The 15,740-nt window shown below is 54.3% G+C and overlaps 1 protein-coding gene across 9 annotated transcripts in view; it reads right to left on the bottom strand.

Annotated features, from left to right (window-relative positions):
• Positions 1–1,599: 1,599 nt before the first annotated feature.
• Positions 1,600–15,740, bottom strand: part of DGKD (diacylglycerol kinase delta) — a 109,896-nt gene continuing 95,755 nt past the window's right edge. For 4 of the 9 annotated variants that reach the window (XM_079924181.1, XM_079924184.1, XM_079924182.1 and 1 more), the window contains 6 exons: positions 14,960–15,094; positions 14,547–14,698; positions 13,491–13,602; positions 13,314–13,406; positions 12,286–12,405; positions 4,594–5,461 (listed from right to left, as the gene is read on the bottom strand). In XM_079924181.1, coding sequence (XP_079780307.1) covers positions 5,045–5,461; positions 12,286–12,405; positions 13,314–13,406; positions 13,491–13,602; positions 14,547–14,698; positions 14,960–15,094 — 1,029 coding nt within the window. In that variant the 3' untranslated portion in view covers positions 4,594–5,044. Of the gene's footprint in view, positions 4,221–4,593; positions 5,462–12,285; positions 12,406–13,313; positions 13,603–14,546; positions 14,699–14,959; positions 15,095–15,740 lie in introns of those variants that run through there. The other 5 variants (XM_079924183.1, XM_079924180.1, XM_079924186.1 and 2 more) reach the window with 5 other exon arrangements.

Here is a 15,740-nt window from a genome sequence, read left to right as displayed (position 1 = left end):
CATGGCCTCCACGGTGATGGGCGCTGCACACGGCCCTGCCTGGCACCGCGGAGGCCCGCCCGGCCCCGAGGGTGCACCTGGCGGCGGCCACACTGGGGCACTTTCCTCCTACGGCACACGTCCTGGAGACCTGGGACCACAGGCAATTTTGTTCTCAGCGTGGGGCCCGGCTGGCAACATGACTTACCGGAAAGCGCAGCAGGCTTTTTGGTTGATCTGCTTCCGTCCACGGCGCGAGCAAGAAAGCCTTCAGGTCCCCAGCTGGCGGGTTTTCCTCTGCGAGTTTTACAACCTGCTTATTAGGCTTTTGTGATCAAAAGTGGCAACAGACGCTGCTCCGAGGCCGGCACCTGGGCTGGGCGGCCAGCACGGTCACAGTTGCCATCCCAGCGTGAGAGGGACCACAGGCTCCCAGGCCAGGATGCCTGTGTGTGACTTAGGCCGTTCCCCCAGCGTGGGCTGGGGTTGGTGTCAGGCCTGGGACACAGGACCAGCATGGCCCTCGAGGTGTGATCTCCGGTACCCAACTGCCCCGTGACTCCCGTCCCTGCCACGTGCTGCTGGGACAAGTCATGAACTTCTCTGAGCCTGTGTCCTCATCTGTAAAGTGCAGATACCCACCTCGTAAGATTTGCTAAGGAACACAGGTGAGTTAGGATGTGTAAAATCCTTAAGCCGGCACCTGGCATAAAATAACAGAAATGTGTTAGACCAGCAACACCGTGATCAGCCATCACTGGCATAGCCCCATTCCCTCTGCACCCACCCGTTTGTTTAGTCATGAGTGTGTGATACAATTCTAGACAATGAGACATTAGGGGAGGTCAGTGGAAGCCAGACTTTCTGAAAGGTTTCCTTAAAAAGAGACGCAGAAGAGACAACGCCCCTATACACCCACACCTTAGCCTGGACGTGGTCATGTTTGGATGTGATCCCTGGAAGAGTGGCAGTTATTCTGTAAGCATGAGGCCTGATCCTGGATGGCCAGGTGGGAGGAGCATGCACACCAGGACAAAAATGGGGCTCTGCTAAGCAAAGGAGAGAGAAGAAAGCTGCTGGGGAGGCAACCTACACATCCAAAGCCCACACAGCCCTATGGTACCCTGCCTGGTTTTCGACTCCGTGATCCCAGCCCCCATCCCTCACCCCAGGAAACTGGGGGATGATTAAAGTGACCTTGAGCTTGGAGAGGCAGCTCCCTTGTAATAAAGGTACTATGATTAAACAGAGCGGTAAGTAGAGCTCCGGTTTGCAGTTACATGTAAAAGACTTAGGAAGTTAGGATATTAGCTAAAATGACCCGGCCCTCAGTAGGCTGGGCTGAAGCTGCACGTGATTAAGCCTGAGAACCTTGGTGCTACCTGGCCCCAAGGTCGCTGAATTTTTAAATCAATAGATCCTAGAACCTACACCCTAAATAATACAATGGCATTCATCCCACTTTGCTTTTCAGCCACCGCCAATTCAACCTGTTTTTAGAGCAGCTGAAAAACGTAATTCTTGAACCCAGTTCGGGAAGATTTTTGGCAACGACATCTTTCGTCCAAGCGCAAGGAACGATAACAAGAAACCCGACAGTGAAAGATCAAAAACAGGCTTGTTTTATTTATACACAGAACAACGTATTTACAACTCCAGATGTGGATATGTACATAGCGATACAGGAGGCGTTTGCTTCCACGGTGGGAGCTGTATAAATTAAGATCATAAATATGGGGGAAGCCCCACCAGAGGGCACAAAACCTTTTCTCCAAGACTCCAGGGATCCCTCCTCCCTCCCTCTACACTGACAGGACCGTGAGACCCCGGGGACCCCCGAGGGACAGCCGTCCAGCCTCACGGCGGGGGCGGGGGCCCAGAGGGCAGCCCCACGCGCAGCAACACGCACCACAATGCGCGTGGGACGCCGCCCTGCAAACGCGGCCTCGCGCAACGCTCGTGCTTATTCCACTCGCTCTCACTACCCTCAGAAAGTGGTTTCACGTAAACAGTGTTGCTCTAATCACTGACCACGTTACCTTTAAACACCACGCTTGACCTAAACCTAAGGCTTTCCCAAGGGAGGGCGCTGAGGGCCACGGTGGCCCCGTAGCACCGGCCACCAAACCCCACGTGCGCCCTCCTCCGCCGAGTCCCCGCCTGTGCGTCGGCCTGAAGGCCTCAGAGCCCAGGGTGCCCCCGGCCCGAAGCAACAGAGCAGACGGCGTCTGGCACCGCGGGCCGGGCTAGCCTGTTCTACTTTGAAACCCAGGGACTTGTGACTGGGTTTCCTCCACCTCCCTCCACCCGCAGCGGAGGCTCTGATGGGCGGGAACCTCGGGGGCGCGGAGAGTGACACTACCGCTGGGTGGGTGGCGGCCACCCCGCCCGCGGGGACAAGCTGGCCTGGGGCAGGGCCTCGGCCGAGCTCAGCGCCGGGAGGCCCGCCAGTGGGAGCCCCCGCCGGCCGGAGGCAGCGGCCGACTGCGCGGCCGGCGGGGAGCCGGCAGAGCGTGTGCGAAGCGAGCGGCAGGTCAATGCTCCCCCGCGCGCCCCATGGACCCCTCGGGACGACAGCGCCCCCGCTCCCGGGCCCCTCGGGACGGCGGCGCACAGCCCCCGGGAGGCGGAAGAGGAGAAAAGGGCCAAGTGCCAGGCAGTGAGGACCGGGGTACCGCCGGGTCCGTTTCCGGCTCAGCTTCGTCCCCGCGGAGGGACGCTGACCTGGCGGCTCCGCCCCGGGGTGAGAAACTCTGGGCGGCCCCTGACGCCCTCGGCAGCCCGGGAAGCCTCCTCCACACAGAAAACACGGACCAGCCTCTGTCGGCGGGGAGACGACAGGCCAGGCGTCCTGGGCACAGAGGGGACCCCGCGCCCGTGGCCCAGGGACGAGGGGCCAAGACGGTCGGGGCGCGAGCTCGTCAGCCCCAGACCCTAACTACCGTCTGCTCGGCTTCAGGGGCACCCAGCGTCGCCTTCGTGTCAAAATGAACCGGCGGGACGGAAGGCAGCCAGGCCGCGCTCACACCAGGGCACTCAGACGCGCGGGGACACAGCGCGGGCCGGCAGGGGCGGGAGACGGTTACCCGCGCTGCGCCGCTGAGAGCACACGGAGGGGCCCAGGCCCGGGACAGGGCGGGAGGCGGCGTCGGCTGGAAGGTAGCTGTGTTGCGGGTCGGGACCCGGGGCCCAGGCCGCCGGGCCGGGTCGGCGGGAGTAGCACCATGAGCGGCGCCGAGCCGGCTCAGTCGCGGGAGGCGCGGGGGACGCAGGCCCAGAGAGCGGAGGCTAGGCCTCGGCGGCAGGGGTGCTGCGGCTCAGCTCCTTGATGCCACACAGGATCCTCTTCATGTGGCCCACCTTGGTCACGCCGAGGTCCTGCAAGGAGAGGACAGCGCTCAGGCCCCGGCGCGCTGCCACCCGCGTCCGAACACGAGTGAGGGTGAAAGCGACAACAGGGGACGCGGCCGGAGACGGCGTCCGAAACCAGCAGCCCGCGGCGGCCCGCCACGTCCCGGTCCCTGACGGGAGTCGTCAAAGGCACACGGAGCAAAACACAGACGAGCGAGGCGACCCGAGGGCGCCACCGTCCCGACGCCCTTGGCGGCCTCTCAGCCTCTCCGGACGGGACGCGGCCTGAGCGGCACAGAGAGCCAAGCTCCGGGAGCCCCGGGTCAGGCTGCCCCGCGTCCTCTCGAGGGGAGGGAGATGGGCGAGCGGGGCCACTGGGAGAGCCAGAAAGCGGCCAACTGGGGAAGGAACCCCGTCCACTGGGTCCCCTTCACCCGGATGGCTGTCATCACAGAGAACACTTCAGCTTGACTAGCGGAGGGCTGCATTCCCCAAAGGGTTTTTAACGCTAACATGGCCCACTGTCCAGTTAGACTAAGAGAGCGAGGCTCCCCAGCAGGAGAGACATCACATCTGGGAGCCGCCACGCATCACCCCCAGGTCGCATCACCCCCAGGTCGTCACCCCGGGTCACGCACAAAGGCCTGAGAAGAACGGTGAGGAGACTGCTGACACTGGGACAAGGCCAGGTCAGAGGGAGGGGACAGGGGAGCCGCGGGGAGCGCAGGTGCGCCTTCCCAGGAGACGCTGTGGAAGTACCTTGAGGTCCCTCCGCTCCAGGTGCAGGAGCTCTGAGCCCCGGATGTCGTGCCGCGTGAAGATGTCCTTATACTCACAGAGACTGAGGTGCTCCAGCCAGGCAGCAACCTCCTCTGTGCCCCAGAGGTGAACTGTCAGAGACGGAAAAGCACGAGTGCAATGAGTGCCCAGAGCCCAGCGCGAAGCAGGCGGCGGCCCGCGCCCGAGACGCCCCAGCAGGCAGCGCCCGAGATACCCCAGCAAGCAGGCGCCCGAGACACCCCAGCAAGCAGGCGCCCGAGACACCCCAGCAAGCAGGCACCCAAGACACCCCAGCGGCAGGCACCCGCCACCCAGCCCCAGGTACCACCCCAGGCTGTGCAGAAAGAGGAGGGGAGCTGCCCGCCCTCGGGGGCGTGAGCTGCCGCAGAAGCTGGTGTCTGTTCCTGCCAGGTCAACAGCAGCCTTCTGTGCCAGGAGGGACACATGGGTCTGACTGCGGCTGAGGTCAGCTTCCCTCTCCCTTCTAGAGGGGTCCATTTCACTTCCAGCCCACAGCGGGAAGGGAAACATACGCAGAGATTCCATGGAGTCAGAGCCACCATCATTCAAAGAAACCCAATTTCTGGACAAACATGCGAAGAAGAAAAATCAAAGGGAGCTACCCTTACTGGCAGCAAATGCCACCCCCAATCCAGGCTTGGGGCCGCCCAGCACCTGAGAGCCTGGGGGCAGCTGTGCTCAGGGCCGACACTTTGAATGGAGATTCTAAAGCCCCAGTTTACTGACCCAGAGGAGAAACATCCTTTAGTGCCATTTTCTATTGATTTCACGGCCCAGGGCCACTGGCAGCCCAGGTTCCCGGCGCAGGGGCCTTGATCAATGAACTGATTAATGGGGGATGAGCAGCCCCGCAGAGGAAGCAGGCACAGGGGGGCCACTGTGTGGCCGGAGTGTGAGCTGTGTCTCTGTCTCGTCACCTCTGCTGTCTCCTCCCCACCTCGCGCCCCAATCTAGCGCAGGCAGGCGGCTCGGTGGCCTGTCTGTCACCCTGAATCTGCACCAGGAGCAAGTTCAGGGCAGGGCGTGACACCAATGAGCCTCCCACATGGAGCAGGAAAGCCGGGGTGCAGTTCTGTAGCCAGACGAGTCGGCGCAGGGCATGACCGGAGGCCGTGGCCCCGGGACGACGGGGACAGGCACGAGGCCAGGGAGAAAGCAGAGCCTGGGCCCCACACAGCCCGGGTGGCCAGGAGAACAGCAGAGGGCAGGTACCCGGGGCTCCCAGGCTGCTGCGAGCTTCTCTGTTCTTGTTATTCTTCTCCTTCTTAAACTTGGTCACCAGGCGGAATTTACCGCTGCGGCTGCGCTTGGAAAGATCCAGCATCACGTTCTGTGTGGCAAACGAGAAACTGTGAGCGTCAGACCCCGGCTCACCGAGACCTCAGCCACCCCTCGAGCAGACAGGCACGGAGCTGGGAAGACACGTCGTTCCTGATACTCTTATTCCAGGGCTTTTCCTTGACTTTTAGTCTTGTGTTTATTGCTGATTTTTAATGCCTTTAAAAAGCGGTTTCACAGTGATAAGTATCTATTTTCATATTCTTTTTTTTTCATTTTACAGTGTTTATTTCTCATGTGACTAGAAAGCTCTCTATACATTATTTAAATATCAGGACCATATCAAGATTGGTAAGTTATCAGCCACTCTTCCAGCGTTGCACTGGCGCGCTTTGACTACCAGTATCACGAGTATCTTTCTAAATAAAGCTTTTCCTGCACTTTGCACTGTTTCCTTGCGATCTGTTCCTTGAGGCAGAATCAAGGAGCGAAGGGAGTCAGAGGGACACCACGGGGACGGGGTCCCTGCTCGGTGGCCACCTCCCCACAGAGCAGTCCAGGGCACGGCAGAGCCATCGCTGCCCCTTCCCCACGGGTCTGTGGACCTTCTCTGCTGATTCTCACAGAAGCTAGGGCAGGGGTCTCCGCCAGTAAAGCATTTTGTGCACACACAAACACGTACCTGTTCTGATAATGTGTATAAACCTATTCCCAAATAAAGCATAATTTCCTTGTTTTTCAGGTGTGCCACTTTCTTCCTGGCCCCGCCGGCCTGGATTCTGCCCCTGGGCCCTGTCTACCTACATCCCCACTGTGACCGGCACAGTTAGGACTGCGCAGCTTTATGACACACTTTCAGATCTGACGGGGACATCGGGTCGCACTGAAAAAACTCCACCGGCATTTTCACTGGGATCGTACCCAACCTAGAGCCTGGAAATACTAAGCATGTCCACACCCAGACTGTCGTGACCCTCCATCTTCCTCATGCCCCTGCACGGTCATCTTCGTGGAAAAAGACGTCTTACAATGACATTTTCTAGTCAATGACTGTGAGTACTGAAGAAACTTGTTTTCACAGATGTCTTATTCTTGGCAAAACCATCAAGCGCCCATTCTTGCACAGCTGCTCCATGCAAGAACTCCAGCTCCCAGGCGGTCAGCACAGTCACGGGCTCTCCGGCCCCAAGACGAGCCGCCCCTCACTCCTCAGCGCCGCCTGCAGGAGGGGCGGCCACGTGTGAGCAGGTACTCTCCAGAACCCACACGAAATCCGATTCCTGACTCTACAATTTCTTTCTTCAATGCAAACATGAGCTTTAAATTTACTTCTAACTTTTTCATTATGCATATTTCCTTCCACTGGTAGGACGAGGAGACTAGTAGAATGTGGCAGATTTCAGACATCAAATTACCCCGCCCCTAAGTACTTCAGTATATGCGACTCTAAGAATACTCTTCTGAAACATACTCATGGCGCCACTGTCACACCTGATACCACTAACAAGAATTCATTTGGCTCTCACGAATCCATTTGTATCAGACCTCCCCGACTGCTCCAAAGGTTTATCCTCACAGCTGGATATGTGTGGATAAACCTTTGGAGCAAACCTTTGAATCAGGACACTGACGGGGTTCACAGGGGACACCCAGCTCTTGTGGCTCAGTCTCTCCTCCTCGGGGCCACCTGTAGAGAGACCAGGAGTCTGCCCTGCGGGACAACTCGCGCTCTGGCTCCGACGGGCGTCTCCCTGCCTCCCCACTCCCCGTGTGGTCCAGAGCTGCTGATTCCATCAATCTTGTGTCCCCAGGGGTGCAAAATGGTGCTTTAATCCTACACTCCAGCTAGAATTCTGTTATAAAGAACTTCTTTCATCAACTATTTGATTTAAAGAAATCACTTCAGGGGATCTACTGATAATACTGAAGTCTGGAATCCAACGTGCTGGTTTTTTAAAAATGAAATGTTTAGGGCTTCCCTGGTGGCGCAGTGGTTGAGAGTCTGCTTACCGATGCAGGGGACACGGGTTCGTGCCCCGGTCCGGGAAGATCCCACATGCCGTGGAGCGGCTGGGCCCGTGAGCCATGGCCGCTGAGCCTGCGCATCCGGAGCCTGTGCTCCGCAACGGGAAAGACCACAACAGTGAGAGGCCCGCATACAGCAAATGTTTAAAGTTCTGGAGATCTGTTTCCTAACAATGTGAATATACTCAACACTACTTGAACTATACACTTAAAAATGACAAAGATGGTAAATTGTGTTTTTCTACCACAATTTAAAAAAATGAACTGGGACAATGTCCATCTTTTTCCAGCTTTGACACTTTCTTATATATGGAAATTATGTATTCCTTGACATTTTCTCTTTGGAAGTAAAATTTATTTTTTCAAGTTGTTCTGTGACTATTCCTTTTAAAATATCTTGAGGTTTCAATTTGTGTAATTTAAATATTTTCTGAAAAAATCAAGTTTCATCAAGATTGTAAGATTCATTGTCATTTCTTTGTATATGCTGTAACTTGATTAATGCTTGTATCTGTTGTTATAGCCCCCTTATCATTTTGTTCATTTCCCCCCCCCATTACATCTGCCAGAGGAGACGGTTTTTTTTTTACTTTCCTTTCAAAGAACCAGCTCAAAGACTTTCCTTTCAAAGAACCAGCTCACTTCTTTTCCTTTCAAATAAATGATTTTCCTATTTTTATGCCAGTAGAAATATGGTGCCTCCCCCTCCAAGGTTCCCTTTGCCCTTCACACTTCACCTCCTCCTGGTGCCTTGCATCGGGGGGGACGAGCCGGAGTCCCAGAGGGTGGCAGCACTGAGCTGGAAGGCACCAGCGGAGTTGGCTGGAGAAGCCAGGAGCCCAGGAGCCAGCGTGCTTTTCCCTTCACTCCCGGGACCCCTGGCCCTCGGTTTCTGGCCTCAGGCCCCATCGGGTGAATGCCTGCAGTAACACCACCCCAGCTGGTTCCAGAAGGTTTCTGGTGTTGCAACTAAACCTCAGGTGCCATCGGTACTATTTCCCACCTACTACTGCAAGAACTAACATCTGCTCCGTCTCAGCAGCCCACATCTAGGAACCCTGGAAACTAGGGCTACTCTAGACGTGGCTTAGAGGGTTCACCAGGCAGGCAGCATTCAGGTCAGCCATCCAGGGGGGACTCGTGGTGCTCTGTGTTTGTTTCCATGGTGGCTGCATGGCATTTGGTGATAGTTGTTCTGAAAACACTTTTAGGCTTAAAGCTTTAGAACCACACAATCCCTGAGACATGGGCTTTTAGTACTAAGACCTGACAGTCCCAAATAAACTGAGGTGCTTGGTCACCATGCAACTGGGCACCAGGCTGTGGGCCTCCCACTGCAGCAGCTGCTACCCTGCCCGTGAACTAAAGAAAATCCTGGCCCTCCCTGTCTTCACTGAAGAATCTGCACGGAGGCAGAAGCGACCCACCTGCGCAGGGCAGCGCACTGGGAGCACAGGGGCCATGGTTTACAGCTGGTACAATTTCTGTTCTGAGTTAGTATCTGAGGCTTCCTTGTGGTCTAGAGCTGTGCTGCTCAAACTACCCCTGGAAAAGAACCAGCGTTAAAAATTCCCATTCCATAGTGGACTGGTACTTGAATGAAAGAAAGTAAAACAAATTACTAGAAAAATGAAACCCCCAAAAGGCATACAAAATACAAACCTCAGTTTTTTTATCGGGACTTCCCTGGTGGCGCAGTGGTTAAGAATCTGCCTGCCAACACAGGGGACACAGGTTCAAGCCCTGGTCCGGGAAGATCCCACATGCCGCGGAGCAACTAAGCCCGTGCGCCACAACTACTGAGCCTGCGCTCTAGAGCCCGCGAGCCACAACTACTGAGCCCGCGTGCCACAACTACTGAAGCCCGCGCGTGCCTAGAGCCCATGCTCCGCAACAAGAGAAGCCACCCCGATGAGAAGCCCGTGCACTGCAACAAAGAGCAGCCCCCGCTCGCTGCAACCAGAGAAAGCCCAAGTGCAGCAACAAAGATACAATGCGGCCAAAAATAAATGAATAAACAAATTTATAAAAAAAATTTATTATTTTCAACGTAAATAAAGTTTCCCTCTCAAGTGCTTCAAAGTTTCTAAACGCTTCCTCTCAATTTCTACAACGATAACAGAGAGTTTCATACCATCAGTAGTAGTCCCAGTTTAGAAAATGATCAGATTTTCAAAATGTCCTATGGGCAACAGAAAAGAAAGCATTTTCCCTCTTTGCAGAGTATAAAATTCTCTCTATAGAGAAGCATGATATATACTTGTATATATATTCTACACATACGTATTCTATCAACTTGCTTTGTTCAGATGTTGTGACAGTTTGTTTTATGTGATTAATCACGGACTGATAGGGATAGCTCACACTACAAAATTGGGATTCTGACGCTTCCTATCATTTCAAGAAGTTGTAGCTTTACATATTTTATGCACGTAAAGATTAAAATCTGGGGGGTCATCACTAAAAGAACAGACAGAAGAGTACATACTTCCAAACTAGTAGAGGGACAACCAGAATTCTGTGGGAAGAGGGAGAGACTCATCAATCGAAAAGGAGAAATGCAAAGAAAAAAAAAAATGGGACAAACAGAAAGCATAAAATATGGTAAAAATATATCTAAATATCAGAATCATAATAAATGTAAATAGACTGAACTCTCCAATCAAAACACAGAGTATTATACCGAATAAAACCCCCAAATTTAGCAATGCTATTTATAAGAGCGACACTCCAAATAAAGCGCGAAAGTGAAAGTATGAAAAAGAATATACCAAACAAGTGGACTTGAAAGCAAAAAGAATTAATAAAGGTCTTTATATAATGATGAAACTTGTATGCATCCAATAACATAACCGCAAATATACACAAAACCACAAGGATAAATTGAGACATCTACATTCACAGGTCAGAGAGTTCAACAGTAACTGACAGATCAAGAAGACACAAAAATAAAAAACAAAGTAAGGACTTAATGACGTAAATAATTACAACTGGATATAAGGTACATTTATAAAAACTGACCACCTTTTGGGCCATAAAGTAAGTTTCAACAGATTTCAAAGGACTGGTAACATACAAACAACTGCCTTTGAACACAGTGAGATTAAGTTAAAAATCAGTAACAAAAAACTTACTAGAAAAAAATCTCACATATTGGGAAATACAACTCATTTAAATGCTATATTAGGACAAGATTTTATCATTATAACCATCATAAGTTTATCTCAGAATTATACAATATATAGTATAATGATATGGTTATTATCTTTTACCAATATAAAGTGATCCTCTATCATTTACTGCCTTAGGTATGCAATTCTATTTTTACATTGTTACTTTGGATTTTTTATTGTGTTTTCTTGAAATTGTTTTATTTTTAATCTTTCTGGGTCACAATTTTTTATTGAGGGTATGGAAGAGAAAACTGGGCTCCTGTGACTAGTATTTGGTTAGATTTCTTTTTTTTTTTAGCACAATCTAAGAATAATTTGCTTTTAAGAGGAGCAGTTATATTATTTCCTATTTTCTTATTTTTATGCTGTTAGCTCCATCTTTACTACTTCTTTTATTTTCTTTTATGATACAGACTACACTTTGCTTGTGTCTTTTGTGGTGATTCAAAAAGACATACACCTTTTCAATTTTACTAAAAGCTACCTTTAAAACTACATTTAAGTTTTTAAAACATAATTGACTACCTTTCTCTAATTATCAAAGTCAAGAACTTTCATGAACCTTCCTCCACCGTAAGAGGAGGGACTTAATGTGCCCTCACTCCCATCCATGTCCTCTTCCCTGTCTCCCCACTGCACTGCCCACACTTCACAGGCTTTGACAACATAATCTGGAATCACAGGCCTAGGTTACTGCTACATTTGTTGAATATTTTACGTATTGTTTTAGTAATCTTCTTTAAATGAAATTTCTATATTTATAATTAGCTACAAATTTTGATGAGCCTGGCCTGGCCCTCTGAACCAAAATGTCCTCATTCTTCAGTTGCTGAGTTTTGTTTCTTGGCTGGAAGGCCTCTGAGTCAGTTTTCCAGGTGGGGTGCACATTTGTCAACAAACGCCGCATGTTCAAGAAGAGCTCTGGACTGCTGGCCCCCCGTCCCCTCGCCCTACTGCTGCCCATGGGTCCTAACAATCGAGCCAGCAGCAGGGGCGCCTAACGTGTCTAGCAGTTCTTTACCTGGTGAACTTTTCTCCTGGCCCACCTCTGTTCCACCCCTGAGAGGAAGGCCATCTAGGGTTTGCCCCTCTCCAGATGCTGCCCGCAAAAACCAACCACTCAACAACAAGCACCTCTCCAGGGCCTTCTTCCTGCCTCTCCTGCTTCAGGAGACACTACCCCCAGGGCACATATGCCCAGGGTCCCATCTGTTGTCCCAGCTATAAGACCTGTGCAAGCTGGCATCTCTAAATACGCACAACAGAAAAGCATGACTGTGATTTGAACACAGCAACTCTGCCCCTGTCAACAACAAACTCCCAAGAAGTTGCTGTTTAGCCAACTGATGTGCCTCCACACTGGGGGCAAATAGTGGGGCTGGGCTCAGCCTTCTTTCCACCTATGTCCTGGACAGCCCCGCAGTTCTGCTGCCGAGGGCAACTTGTGCCCCAGTCACCAGGGTCATTCTTAACAGCAATTCCCAATTCCTTCCTACCTGCCGAAGTTCATCTCTGTGCCTTGAAGGCATCTTAAAAGAGAAGTGTGGGAGGCCAGATCAGGGGCTGCAGGACCAACACCATCTTAATCCCAAAGCTGCACAGAGCACGTGAGTTCAGGCACTGAAGGGAGCGCCACTGTGTCCAGGGACGCCGCGCTGAAGCCCTGTGACCCACATACCTCTTCATCACCAGGCTCCACGGGCTGGCACAGCCAGGGGGTGTCCGCCAGCTTCCTGAGCTGCTGGTCCATCTCGACGAGGGCAGCCGTGAGCCGTTCCTTCTGAGGGGGATCCAACTGCTGCTCCAGGCAGGGAGGGAAGAGACACAGCTGGTTACCGGCAGGGAGCTGGGGCCATGGCAGAGCCCCACCCAGACATGAGGTCTGCTCCAGGGGCTAGGCTGCTCTCAGAGAGTTTTCTAAAAACTTGCAAGGAAACTGAGTCCCACGCCACTGAAGGGCCAGACTCAGAACCTCCCCTCGTAAGTAGTGTCAGGTGAGAGAATTAAACTCTCCTCTCGTAAATGATGGGGGAGACCCAGCTTGTCTAAAATCTCATCAGCAGGGCTGACAGGTCACCTGCTCTGGTTTCCTCGGGACCCTCTCTCGGAAGCGGGGGAGCAGCCTGCCTGCACCAGAGCGCAGGAAGCATGGTGGGGCCACGGACGCAGCAGCTGGTACGTGTCAGGACAGCGCAGTACTTTGGAATGAGAGTGTGGAACTGGACTCTTAGGGCAGTTCTCTAGTGACTTCGCCTCCTTGACCTCCCACCTCCTCGTTTTTTAAAACAAGGAGGTTGGCCAGGCGCTCTCTCAGGTCTGCCCTGAGCTAGCTTCTGTGGTTCAATCGAACTCCAGCCGCACGCCTCCACAGGGCTGACTCATGAGCCAGGTTGCAGGGCTGAGCGAGGAAGGCAGCCGACTCTGGGCACGGGGAAAAGGCTGGCCAGCCTGGCCACGGCGGTGGCCGCGCACCTGGAGGGTCTGGGGCAGAGCGCCGTCTACGATACAGGAGGTCCCGTCCGCCAGTCTCGGACACCCTGGAGATGACGTGGCGAGATGCGGCCAGAGGGCTTGAGCATCACCACACCATCAGCTCAGATGGCCTCTGAGGCCCCTCCGACGGGGGGCCTAGAATTCTCAAGGCCGGGGATCCTGGGCTGAGGCGGGCTGCCCTCCGTGCGCACAGTAAGCGGCCCCCCAGCTCACCAGGGCCAGCTTCCCCGCCAGCAACAGCTCCGTCTCGCTGCGCAGAGCTCTGACGTTATTCACCATCTCCAGCACGAAGCTGCAGCTCAGCCCCTGGGAGGAATCAGAACAGACACCGTGGAGACGTCCCGAGGGCGAAAGGGGCCCACAGGAGAAAGGCCGGAAAAGCGCAGGCACCTCTGCGGCCCTGGGCTTGCCGTACACCCGGTCCATGGCCTTGGAGCTGGCGTTGACAGCGTGGGCGAGCTCCTGCTCCACGTCTCGGTGGGACCGCGCTGCTTCCCGGATGCTGGAGGGAGACACGGCGCTCATCAGACCGAAGAGCAGCAGCCTGCGAGTCGCCTCGCTGGAACACAAGCCCAGGTTCGGCCCAGAGGGCCGACAAGACCACGACTTGCCCGTGGTGACCCGTGACGGCCGATCGTTTCCTGGCCGGTGGCGGAGGAGGCCTTAAATGGGAAATCTGACAACAAAATCCCAAACTTTTCTAGAAACTCAGCCAAGGAGGTAATGCCCAAAATGAGACCTACACCTTGCAAAACAGCGAGCAGGTAAGTAGCAGGAGGCAGAGGAGGAGAAAGCCAGGAAGAAGCTAGACGGCCATGGAGGGGCCCCCGGCCTGCGCACGGCTCCCAGCAGGGGGAGGGGAGGCACAATGCAAAGGCACCGCCAGACAGCGGCTGAAGGGGGTCAGCGGATGTGGCCACCAAGAGGTCACCAGGCAGAAGGGCCATGCTGGAGCCAGGTGGGTGGACACAGCAGGGGGCGGGGAGAATGGACAGTGGGCAGAGCGGCAACCACCGTGCTGGAAGGTCCAGAGTAGAAGGAAACGCCTTTGGCTGTTGGCTTTTGTTTTTTCAAAACAACTACAAGGTCTGCTTCTTAAGAGCAAACCCGCTCTCTGGGGGCTAAAGGAGGCAGGAGGGGTACTATTCTCAGAGATCCGGGATAGGCTGTAAAACCTATGAGCTGCCTCTGAAAACACCTGTGGTGTGAAGCTCCCACCTGCATAAACCCCGAGTAATCCCTGGAAGACCATCAGTGAAAATACCAAAGCCCGGGGTTAGCAGAAACTCAGGCCGAGCCCTCGTGAAGGAGGCAGACGGCACATAAGATCCGGCAGGGGCATCTCAACGCCTGCGGCCCAGCCACGGATCTGGGTCGTCCCAGTGACGTCAGGGGGCCCGGGCGCTCTCGCGGAGGAGTGGACCACGGAGGGAAGGCGGCACCCACCTGTGGATGAGGGCCCCCGCTGCCTGCCCAAACTGGTCCATCTGGTTGGCTTCCTCCTCGGACAGGATCTCCGGGTGCAGAGAGAAAGATGGAGGGCGGGGCAGCTCACACTTCTGCTTGTCCTCCCAGGACTTCAGGGTGTTCTCAAAGGCCTAGGGCGTGGAAGCCAGTGTTACACTCTCTCCTGCGAGCACACATCTAACAATAATCACTGCTGGGACACTAGCGGGATAACCGGCTAGAAAGGGAGACATTCTTTTTAACGCTGGGGGGAGAGGGAGCAGTTCTAGGAATTAGAGCCCTGTTCACTTAATCTTCATCTTCAAAAAAAATAAATTCCTGGAACAAAACGTTAAAAACTCCAGGTCTTCTCCTAGAAGGGGCACATGTGCGCCACAGGCAGTCTGTCTTACCCGATCCCTGGTGAGCGTCTGTGCCCGGTTCTTGTGGATAATCCGAATGTACCCTGGCGGCTGGATCCAGGCCTCTCCGTCCACCTGCACAGGTACGCCCTCATCCCCCAGGATGGAGATCTTCACCGTGCGACACTGAGCAAACATCACAGCCGTCACCGAGCTGCACCCAGGAGCCTTCAAGTGCTGTCAGCACCACAGGCACCGTCCTGCCCTACACACCCCTGCACTGGCCGGCTGACCCCTGGGGTGACACCATACCCCGCCCCCCCCAGCCTCTGGGGTCAGAGCATCCCCGCCTAGAGCGCAGCTCATGGAGCGCAGGGGGTGTGCCCCACCCCGCTCCCACTGCCCTGCACCCAGCACCGCCATCTGTGATCGCAGTGCGGGGAACTCTGTGCTCAGACACCAGCACCAGGCCCAGGGCGGGGACACATGACCACCAAGAGTTGCTGGGTCCCTGGGCACGTGAGGACACTCCCAGAACAGAGCAAACATCTAACAAGTGCTCCTCTTTTCAACAAAAAATACTGCCAAGGAATTAAAATTGTGAAATTCAAGCAGCCCATGGTGGGGACAGAAAGGACTGGGGTTCAGGGGAGCATGAACTCCCCATCTCTGTGCCTGAGAACATCGCCCTCCCCAACCCCACCGACAGACACACCCTTCCCAACCCATTACCAGAAGTACCGGATGGGGAACCCACCCTGCCACCTGCTAGCCGGGCCTCCGAGCAGCCGGGCGAGGCCACGCACTCGGCCTCTGCTCCCAGACTCAGGCT

Source organism: Stenella coeruleoalba (assembly GCF_951394435.1).
Source record: "Stenella coeruleoalba genome assembly, chromosome: 6".
Taxonomy (NCBI): Eukaryota; Metazoa; Chordata; class Mammalia; order Artiodactyla; family Delphinidae; genus Stenella; species Stenella coeruleoalba.
Note: the sequence above shows the minus strand (reverse complement) of the source record. Positions and strands in the feature narration are given on the sequence as shown.